The sequence below is a fragment of the Ciona intestinalis genome, chromosome 10 (genome assembly GCF_000224145.3).
Source record: "Ciona intestinalis chromosome 10, KH, whole genome shotgun sequence".
Lineage (NCBI taxonomy): Eukaryota > Metazoa > Chordata > Ascidiacea > Phlebobranchia > Cionidae > Ciona > Ciona intestinalis.
Window position 1 is genome coordinate 2,250,231 of NC_020175.2, and position 11,183 is coordinate 2,261,413.

Below are 11,183 nucleotides of genomic sequence, written 5' to 3' on the forward strand. Positions count from 1 at the left end.
TGTAACCCGTATGATAACGACTGTCGTTTTCCGGCCACGCGAGGTTAAAGTAAGTTACATTCATTCGTTCATTCATTTTTACTGTAAATGCAGTATTAACAATCTGCATTATGTATTATTTAATATATGTATTATTTAATATTATTAACAATCTGTATTAAAAGTTTATAACAATCTGTATTATTCTACAGTGCCGTAGCTTTCTCAACCCAGAAGACTTGTTCAAGCAAGAAGTTGATCAGGGAATAGAAAGCGTTGCTGTTGCACTCAAAATACTAAAACAATTTAGGTATATCTACCTCTATATTAGAACATAACATTACTAGTCATATGGGAGTTCAACACAATTCTTTTATTTAAATATTGTAGGCTTTTGCTTAAATTCATGTGTCAAATTTTTAAGATAGATAAAAGAATGAGCAAAAGTAATATGCCTGAACGTGTTTGAAATATGCAATGTTTTAGAACTACTATTGCTACCACTACCAAGCATTAGCATTTCCAAAAAAAAACAATCTTCTGGCGTACAATTTTAATATGCATCTTAAATCATTCTTTTTTAATTTGTCTAATAGCAATAATAGCAGATTGTAAATATTTTGTTGCAGAGCTGCCTATCAATCGCATAAGGATGATTTGCCAAGTTACTTTGAAGGAATGGATAGACAAGTTGTGTTGTGGGATTTTGATAACAGCCTTGTATTTGCTCGATTTGATTGCTTCATTGAAAGACTTGAAGATATCACAGTAATTAATTATTTTTATGTATTTTCAAATTGTAAATTTTATTTAATGATTGGTTTAAACCGGAACAAAAATAATGCAATAAATGGTTTAAATTGGCCCAAAATTGTTAATTAAACAGTTTACATATTGATTTAATATGCTGATCTCGAGTTTAAAAACACACTGGTACTTATGACCTGTCTAAGATCCTAAAATAATATGAAAGAATGTAACTTAATTTATCCTCGCAGGGCCAGAAAACGATAGTCTTTATAACACAGGTGTCACTTAACGGCAATTGCTCCAACCCAGTGGTCACTAATGGGTTGTCTAAATTATCAGTCATTCATAAAAAAAATCCCCCCCAAAAAATAATCACCCACAAAGTAACATACATGGTAACTCGTAAGCTGGCACGAGGTGTTAAACCCGTGTGATAACGACTGTCGTTTTCCGGCCACGCGAGGATAAAGTAAGTTACATTCATTCATTCATATGTTCATCTTTCTCCAGAGCTTATTCAGTGATGCCAGGGATATGCTGAAGTTGGAGAAAATTGAGTTTGGTGGAGTAAAAGGGTCAGCACTGAGTGGTCAGGTGGAAGCAATGTTTGAAGAGTTTAATGGACTCTTCAAAGTATTTGGAGAACTTCAATATGACGCTTTAGATCCATCGGATACTGTGAGTGTACATACATGATTTTTAGAAGAAAATGAACCACTTTAATGTTGTTCTTTATATATTTTTATACCTTTTATATTGAAGTTATGCATACAATACAAATTATTCTTTTTTAAATTTTATTATTCAGATTTGCTAATTAGAATAGAGATAATCCACTTTTTTCCCTTTTCCTTAATTTGCTATACCCTATACTATAGTATGTTTCATTGTATTGAGTGTAAAGACTTATCTTTATAGTTTAATTATTTTGTATTATACAAAAAAATCTCCTAAAACGTTACATGGGAGTTTGTAGGCTAGTAACACTAGAATAAATCATTAATATAAACTGCTATTTTTAAAACCCTGCTGAATGCTAAAAATGATTTTTTAGTGTTTTCATCAAATATGCAAGTGTAATTTAATAGCTGTATACTATTACTAATTTTCTAAATTTGTAAATTATTTCTCTTCTAGTCTTTCATCAAAGATTTTGATCACTTCCACAAACAAATAAGCGACATGGATCGCAGACTTGGCTCCATAGTAACTCAAGCCTTTGATGATTGCCCATCAACTGAATCAGCTTTCAAACTTATTGCTATGTTTGGTGCTCTGCTTGATAGGTGGGCAGTTATGTCAAGTGTTCTGTTACTTCTGCTACCAGGCAGAGTATAAATAATGTATTAGTGGCTCATATGGTATAAAAAAACAGAGTGTATTTCCAACGTTTCGTCTGCCATACGACGAGACTTCATCAGGGAATAGACTACGTTTTTACACAAGATGAGCCACTAATACGTTATGTCAAGTGTTTCTACCAGGCTTTTATTTTCTATATGGGTGAGGTCTTATGGTGATGCTTGTCAAGGGACCTGAGATTTAGGCCAATGTTTGCCAAACACCCCAATACCTCTAGTAAAAAATAAAGTGTATTAAAGTAAAGTATTTGTAAATTTTATACTTGGCTGTTCAATTACCTGAATTGGACTGTAAAACTATACAGCTCTATTGCTTTAAAAAGTAAAGTTTTTCTATCATTACAAAAAAATATCATCAGTGTAACTTAAGTATAACTTTAAATTATTGTCTTATTTTTCCTGATATTGTTTTTCTGATTTGTAAATAGGTAGGAATACACGGATTTTTATTTATGAATAAGCGAATTATTTATTTTAGAAAATTATAGCATTTATTTTTTTCTGTTTTGGTGATTCTCTGATTAAGGGATTTGTTTTCTTACTAGGTAATGATCTTTTTAACATTGGTGTATGTGTTAATATGTATTATGTCTTAACATAGGCCTCTTATAAAGCAAGACATGTGGCCAAAATATCCTGTTCTGCTTGCAATTTACCATAAAGAACTTGATGAAGCTAAAATTATATTTGACCGACAAATGGAATCTGGCAAGGCTAATAACGGTAGTATACACCTTTTGTCATTATAGTTAACATTGTAGTACATATGCTTAAACCTAAATGGTTAACATTACTACTTATTTATTATTGTCAAAATTGCCGGCACGAAAATGTTTTGTTTACTTGTCAATATAGGTAGCCTATCTATGTGGTTATAAATCTACCATACATGGTGTGAAATTGGAGTCCTATTACCCAACCATTTTTTTCTGTCTCAAAAAAAAATTACTTAGGAACCACTGGGTTGGTGCAATTGCTGTTAAGTATTTTGCTCAAGGACACATACCCCAACAACAGGGGCAGTAACGAGTCTTGAACCACTAACCTCTGGGTTAGAGGCAGGCGCTCTAACCTCTGTGCTTTGGCGCTATCAAGAACATGAACAACACAATATCTTATTTAAATAAAACAATCAAAGTAAGCAATATACACTAACAAAAATACCAGGAAAACAACTGTTTTGCTGATATATTATTCAAGTGTAGTCATACAACTCTAAAAGATGTATTTTATTAAATGCCCTGTGTTTTGTATTATATACAGGTGCCTACCCTGTAAACAAGAATATGTCCATTGTTGCTGGTGCAATGAAGTGGGCCAAAGAACTGAAGGCAAGAATACACACCCCGTACACAAATTTCCGCTTGGTATATCACCCGTAAGTTATTTCTTTGCTTGTTAGCTCGTACATCATTTTTCTATGTAATGTTTCTGTTTTTTGCTTTCTCTTAATTTTTTGTGCTGTGAAGTTTCTTAGTGTATGATATTTTTTGTAAATTTTTTTCTTGTATTTTAGTTGTGTATCAGGAGAGGATGGGCAACGAATGGAGATGAAATATCAGCAAATGATGCAACTTCTCAAAGGGTAATCTAACCATTGCATTACTAGAAATACTCATAATATTTCCTTGACCATTCCTTGTCGCCTATCTTTTGAGAAACAACACGATTCAACATCTTATAATATACATGTTATAGCACCCTGGGTGCTAGGGTTACGGCTCCTAATCCCAGATTCCATGGCAATTTTCACTGTATACTTTTCCCTTACAATTTTCACTGATCAAAATAATTTCAAATAAAACCTATTCCTTATTGTTATGGCAACAGAATGCTATTATTGGAAAAGAATTAAGAAGTTGCCTACTTGCCTACAATGTTTTGTTTTATGTTTAAAATGTACTTTTTAGCTGTTGTCTTGTTGCCCAAAAATTAATTTCCCCACTTTAAACAGCTATACAACATATTCTTTTAAAGTTACTCTCAATTTTCTTCAGATTTGAAGAGCAAGTTTACCAGGAATGGACGAAAAGTGTTGATGAAAGATCTCAATACAACCTCAGCCAACCTCTTCTAACACGGGACCCAGAAACCAAATTAATCAGTGTCAATTTTAACCCACAGGTAAAGCTTATTTATCATGGCCTAGTTAATTTTTTTTTTATTTTTTATATAGTAGTATGGGGGAAGATGGGACACCTTTAGCAGGTAATATCTAAATATTCTGATCGTATTTTAAACAACCAACAACAGTCTATGGAAGTCGTTAGGATACGGTTTAATAATTTTTTGAATATTCTTTGTTTACTACCAAATGGGACGAGAAAATGGAGCAAAAATCTGTCCCATTTTACCCCACTCTACTATACCATACCTTTTTTATTTTTAATATTAAAAATTATTTTAACCATAGTTTTACTATGTATTTTATTAAAGGCAATTCATGTCGATTTTTCATTTTTTGTGATTGTGGTATAGCGCTATATGAGGGTTAAATATTGTATGTATTATAGCTTTAACTTTACAAAGAAAACTTATATGTATGTTTTATGTAATGTTTTTAAATATTTTATAGTTCAATAATTTGGTAATTAACAATTATACATTAGATTTGGTGTTTGCCATTAATGAATGCACTGTGCATGTGTCAGCCTCTCATAACTATTAAAATGTTTTGCTGTGGCATCTATGTTAGGTAATAGGGACAGTGCAAAAGTGCTTATGTAACCGATATCCCATACATTTCAATTACATAATTCATATTCACTCTGTAACCTGATTCATGAATTCATTTGCTCCCTTAAAATACAACCTACTGAGCAGGTGCTGTACTTAATTCCTTTGTCTGCAGCTTGTGTCTGTGCTCCGTGAAGTCAAATACCTTGACAAAGGAGACAGTGATGAAATACCTGCTGAAGCAGCCCGTATATTTGAAGCCAAGGAATCCTACAGACAATTTGTTGCCAACCTTGATCTTGCCCAGCAGTGGTATAACAAAGTAAGGCTTATGTTGGTATTGCTACCCCAGACAATAATCAATTGATAACCCTTGTATTGTTAAGTTTGTTTAAGTTCAAGGTCTTTGTATAGGAACAGGAATTTGAACAATAGTGAATGGTGCAATAAAAACCTTTTTAATTCTTAGGTAGTTTAAAAGCAAAGTTTGAAATTTCAAATTCTAATACAACATAAATGTCCAATAAAGCAGACTTTTTAAATCTTAATAGCACCATTGTTTGTAACAATGTGTGCATATTGTATGTAGAATACAATGTGTTTTTTTAAGATTATGTGAATGCGTAGGGCCTAAACCTTTTTATATCACAACAGCTGTTTAAGATCTAAATATCTAAAATATCCTATCATTTTACGAGCAAGAATATTGGTTCTCAGCAAGTGTGCATAAGTAATTTAAAAGCAAAGTTTGGAATTTCAAATTCTAATACATATACAGCATAAATGTCTAATGCAGTTGACTTAGACTGCTGTTACTCAAATCTTTATATCAGCATTTTAACAACTGTGTGCATAATGTATGTGGAATACAATACATTTTTTAAATTATATCAATAAATCCCATATACAGCTTTTTTTATATTACACCAGCTGTTTTATATATACATAAATACCATTGCTTAAACAACATTTTTGTGGTTTTAATGTAGCCATTATTACTAAAAACCAAACAAAAACAGCAAAATTATAATAATTTTTATTTCCAATAACTTTCGAACAATAATTTGTGGTATTTCATGGAAAAATGTTATTTATACATTTAAATTCCTTTACTAAATTCAACCTATATATACTTCCCTTTACACTAGCTTTAATTATCAATTCTACAGACAAGAAACACTGTGCTTGATGTAGAGTTCCCACTTATCGAAGGCCAATTGACCGATATTGATACTAAACTCATGAAAGCTGAAAAGGATTTGTCCTGGAAAAGTGATGGTATGTTGTATTTTTATGTGGAAGAGGTCCCGCAGTGTGGCGTGGCATGGGTCCTGGGATTTAGGCCAAAATTGTCTCATTACCCCGATGTTGCATGTTGTATGCATTCACCAGAACTTTACAACCTTTATTGGTATTCAACATATCATTTATCCTTTTTCATTCACTCTTGCAAAAATTGACCCCGGAAAACAATTTAATTCACTTAGTTCAGAAAAATAAACAATTTAATTCACTTAGTTCAGAAGCACTTGAGTTTTTAAGCTAAGCCGTGGGTTCTTTAAACAATTTATAGAAATTATCTTCTGGCAAAAACCATAAAAGCTAAATGGTGATGAAATTTTGGTGACAAACAAAATTTGGGTTAATTTTATTGTGTTTAAAGATCATTTCATTAAAATTCATTGATTTCTTAAAATACAGAGGTTTATAGGTCTAGATTTAATATCCACTTATATTCCATGCCATAATTCTTATTTCATTTTTTGTGATACGGTGCTTAAAAAAATCACTTAGAGACCAGTTTAAAAATTATCATATAACACCACAGCATTACTTTTAAAAGTATTACTAACTGTTATTGCAGTTTCTTTGGTTTTACATATGTATTATCCCTGTGCTGTGGCATAGTGGTTAGTGCCATACAAAATAAATGATATATTTACTATATTGCTGCATTATTTAGGAGTTTGGGAATATATAGAAGAAACTCGTGACCAGGTGCATGACCTCGAACAGAGAGTTCAAAAAGCAAAGGACAATGTGGACAAAATCAACAAAATTATGTCCACCTGGGTTCTGCCTGTGTTTGAGCGCAAGGAAAACAAAAAGGTGAACAAATTGTTGATTTAAAGCAGTGCTTCACAATTATTCTACTTCAGGTCCATTGTAAGAAGACTTGATAAGTTCACAATGAGTATAAGCCCAATTTTTTAACAAGCAGAAAATTGTAACTATTAAAAAACCTATATTATACCCTGCAAACACGCTGCTATTATACACTGCCCTAGTCCTAATACTTACAACTACAGGTTTTGTTAAATTAAATTATGCGTTAGTAACCTAAAAGCCAAAATTAGTGTTAAAAATCGAATCCATTGTTGTATAATTATGTTCTCGTAAAAGAACATTTTTTTTGCTTTATAATGATGATGTCCATAAACACAAAAAACAAAACAAGTTTTTTTTGTCTTGCCCAGGATGCATTACTTAACTTGGATGACAGGGAGGACAGGTTAGCAAAGAGATATGCCATTATACAGGAGTGTGCCAACCAAGTCCATGCTTTACTACAAGTAAGTAAACATGGAAAGCTACTTTATGTTGATTTACCAAGATGGCGTTATCAGAAAAACATGTCCTCTTACTTTACCATACACAGTATCTGATAGCCTTTATTTAAACTGAAGCTGTCTGGCATATTATAAATCTGAGAACATTCTTCTGCCAAAGGTATTATGCTTTAGAGTGTTCTATTCCGATCTCTGTTATCATGCTATTAACGCTTCATGTTATTGCCCTGACTAATGGGGTTTATATCCATTCTAGGAAAAATACACTCGTGGATTTTTCTTAGCCTTTTCCACAATCTTGTATTTTGAAAAATTCTTACTCGTTTAGTATTACAAGAAAATGCTCTGTTTGTTTGTTTGTTTGTTTCTCTGTTTTATAAATTCCCTGTGTTTCTTCAGAGTCATATGTCCTATGATGCTAATCCAAATATCCTGATCATGTTTTAAAATTTTAACAACGATCTATAAAAGTTGTTAGGCCACTGTTATATAATTTTTTGAATTTTCTTTGTTTATTACTAAATGGGACGAGAAAATAGCATGAAAAGGTGTCCCATCTTCCCCAATCATAATACAGAAACACTCAATAAATAAACATCAACTTAAATTAATTATAGTTAACCTCGAATTTCCCCAGGAAAACCAAGGCTTATTTAAAGCCTCTGCTGACAGTGAAGTATGGAAGGCCTATGTTAATTATGTGGATGATATGGTAGTAGATGGATGCTTCAATGCCATTGAATGCTCAATGAAGTTCCTACTGCAACAAACAGACAACAGACAAGGCCTACCTCCATTATTCCAAGCACAACTGGAATTACACGCACCAGATATGGTTTTCAAGTATGAATTTTTAAATAAAATGTATTTGGGAAATTTAAATGTATATATAGAGTAGGGCAGGGAAGGGAAGATGTGATACTTTTTAATTCTATTTTCTTGTCCTATTTGGTAGTAAACAAAGAACATTCAAAAAATAAAACCGTATTCTTACAACTCCCATAGACCATTATTAATTTTTTAAAACAAGATATTTGGGTATTAGGTGCAAAAGGTGTCCTGTCTTCCCCCACCCTACTATATACGAGTTGATTTTCAATAGTTTTTATTTATTAACAGCTACTTACTGGTCTGACTAGTTTCTTTGCCCAAACATCTGATGACCGCCGCCGTGGCAGTGTTTAGCGCACCTGCCTGTAACCCAGAGGTAATGGGTTCAAGGCTCTACGCTGCTACCATTGTGGGCGTGAGTTCTTGGGCAAGACACTTAACGACAATTGCTCCAACCCAGTGGTCACTAATGGGTTGTCCAAATTATCAACCATACATAAAAAAAATCCCTCAAAAAATAATTACCCACAAAGTAACATACATGGTAACTCGTAAGCTGGCACGAGGTGTTTAACCTGTGTTATAACGACTGTCGTTTTCTGGCCATGCGAGGACAAAGTAAGTTACATTCATTCATCTAACAATTCTAACTTAATGATGCTTCTTAAATTATCATAATAGACCATCACTTGACTATGGCATGGGGGAAGGTTTCTATGAACTTGTAGAAGACTTGCTCAATGATATTTATAACATGTCCTCACTTATAAAGAGATTATCCACTGACAACAACATGGAGCACTACCAGGTAAAAATGAATTCCAAATTAATAATTACTTTATATAATGTAAATTTAATTTATCTCTTTGAAAATGATAGCGAAGATCATATTTAAAAAATAAAGAGAGGGAAATCAACAGTAAACCACTGTTGTTAAGCGTGCTATGAATAAAAAGTTTGGGAAAGAGTGTCAATTAAAAATGTTGCACCCAAATTAATTTGCCCTCTTAACATTTTTTCTGTTTAACAAAATATAGTTTTTTCTCTTAAACACACAAGACCAGGGTTATTTTTTTAGCCAATAATGTGCTTGATTTAAAAAGCTATTGTCTTCTGTTTATCTTACCTGCCTAAAATCAAAAGCTAAATTTAAAAAACAATATAGTGTATAAAATGTGAATAATAATTATTATTATAATAGAACTGTGTTTTATAAAATGTTGTTTTTTCGCTATGTTTTGTCTTTTCACTTTAAATATTTTTAAATCTTCGCTACTGTAGTCGAAGAGACAAATAAAGTATTGTTATTATATTACAAGTTGCTTTTAAAAGCATTGATTCCCCATAGGTTGACATGGAAGACATGGCTGACTTGTCGGACATGAAGAATGAAATATTAGAACGAGTACAGACGGTCATGGATAAAGCATGTGAATATCGAAACAGGTAAATGCCTTTATATTTTTAATGTATGTAGATAAGCGTATGTACAGTGTACACATATGTTGGTATAGATTAGTTTAGTCTTTTTATGCAGTTCAGCAATCTCAATACACTGTGCAATGGACACTTTAATTTTTTTAGTTTGTTTTGATTTTTTGGATTAGAAATATATACACAAACCTAAAAAAGAAAATAAAGTAAAATGGTGTACTCGATAGAAATTAAAATGGTGTACTCGATAGAAATTTTTTGTTTGATTGTATGTTTTAGATTATAAATAAACAGCCCGAATCTGAAAATTAAAAAAAAAAATTGACAAGGGGTTAAGATGTGTATAATTTTGTGGTGAAAAATATGCACGACTTTTTATTAGCTTAAACTAATATCTGGTCTTAATAAACAAAGTAACTTATACATGGTAGTTTAAAAAAAAAACAATTAATATAGTACGGTGGGGAAATCAGGACACCTTTAGCACATAATATCCAAATAACCTGATCGAGTTTTAAACAATTAACAATGAACTATGGGAGTCGTGAGAATACGGTTTTATAATTTTTTAAATGTTCTTTTGTTACTACCAAAGAAAATATAATAAAAAGGTGTCCAATCTTCCCCTACCATATTATATCAACAACAGCAAGTTACCAATTTTAAATTTATATCTGGTTTTAATAAACAAGTTAACTCAGACATAGTAACTAGAAACCCCAAGTAATACATCAATTTCCACAGCTTTGACAACTATGCTTACTTGTGGGTGGATGACCGTAATGAATTCATGAAGCAATTCTTAACATATGGTCATGTGTTGACCACAGAAGAGATTGAAGCTCATGCTGAAGATGGTGTTCCTGAGAACCCTCCCACACTCGATATGTTTAAGGAACAGGTGGGAGAGTAATGAAAGATAACTTTTTGCATTACGTAGCATAATTTATGGTTTGGAGACCACCAAAATTATCTTTTTGTAATAAATTCCGCGAATTTGACCCTGATCTGTAGAATTCTATTTTTTATTATGTAACATAATTTATGGTTGGGAAATTATCAAAAATTATCTTTTTTTGCGTTTCGTAACATAATTTTATGGGTGGAAAATTATCAAAAATTGTATTTTTGCATTTACTAATATAATTTTATAGGTGTAACATGACATAATTCAATGAGTGAGAATTTATTAAAAAATATCGTTTTGCATTGAAATACCATAAACTTATTGTTGGAAAATTATCAAAAATTATCTTTTTGCGTTTACATAAAATATAATTCTATAGATGAAAAATTATCGATTATCTAAGTTTTACAATGATATTGAGAGAACTACAGAAAATCTCTTTTATGGAAAAAATGCAGTATCATGTAAAACTTACTCCAGCTATCATTAATTCTCAGCTTAAATTTTTTTAACATAGACTAATTAAAGCATACCAGAAAAGGGTTTTGGGTTTATTTATGTGTCTGCTTCAAGTTTTTGACTTTAAATTTTGGCTCTGAACTGTCCACCTTATAAATATGAGGCGTTTTATTCGGCACAAATTGCTGAAAGAAGGATTTTCGATCGAATTGTGTT

The 11,183-nt window shown here is 31.8% G+C and overlaps 1 protein-coding gene across 1 annotated transcript in view; it reads left to right on the plus strand.

Annotated features, from left to right (window-relative positions):
• Positions 1 to 11,183, plus strand: part of LOC100186139 (dynein beta chain, ciliary) — a 66,234-nt gene that overhangs the window by 5,152 nt on the left and 49,899 nt on the right. The window contains exons 7-22 of the mRNA XM_026836464.1: positions 192 to 289; positions 609 to 747; positions 1,240 to 1,407; positions 1,867 to 2,015; positions 2,692 to 2,813; positions 3,354 to 3,468; positions 3,607 to 3,675; positions 4,088 to 4,214; positions 4,942 to 5,088; positions 5,936 to 6,044; positions 6,730 to 6,875; positions 7,244 to 7,339; positions 7,974 to 8,179; positions 8,849 to 8,975; positions 9,516 to 9,613; positions 10,346 to 10,502. Of these exons, the coding sequence (XP_026692265.1) occupies positions 192 to 289; positions 609 to 747; positions 1,240 to 1,407; positions 1,867 to 2,015; positions 2,692 to 2,813; positions 3,354 to 3,468; positions 3,607 to 3,675; positions 4,088 to 4,214; positions 4,942 to 5,088; positions 5,936 to 6,044; positions 6,730 to 6,875; positions 7,244 to 7,339; positions 7,974 to 8,179; positions 8,849 to 8,975; positions 9,516 to 9,613; positions 10,346 to 10,502 (2,073 nt within the window). The remainder of the gene's footprint in view (positions 1 to 191; positions 290 to 608; positions 748 to 1,239; positions 1,408 to 1,866; positions 2,016 to 2,691; positions 2,814 to 3,353; positions 3,469 to 3,606; positions 3,676 to 4,087; positions 4,215 to 4,941; positions 5,089 to 5,935; positions 6,045 to 6,729; positions 6,876 to 7,243; positions 7,340 to 7,973; positions 8,180 to 8,848; positions 8,976 to 9,515; positions 9,614 to 10,345; positions 10,503 to 11,183) is intronic.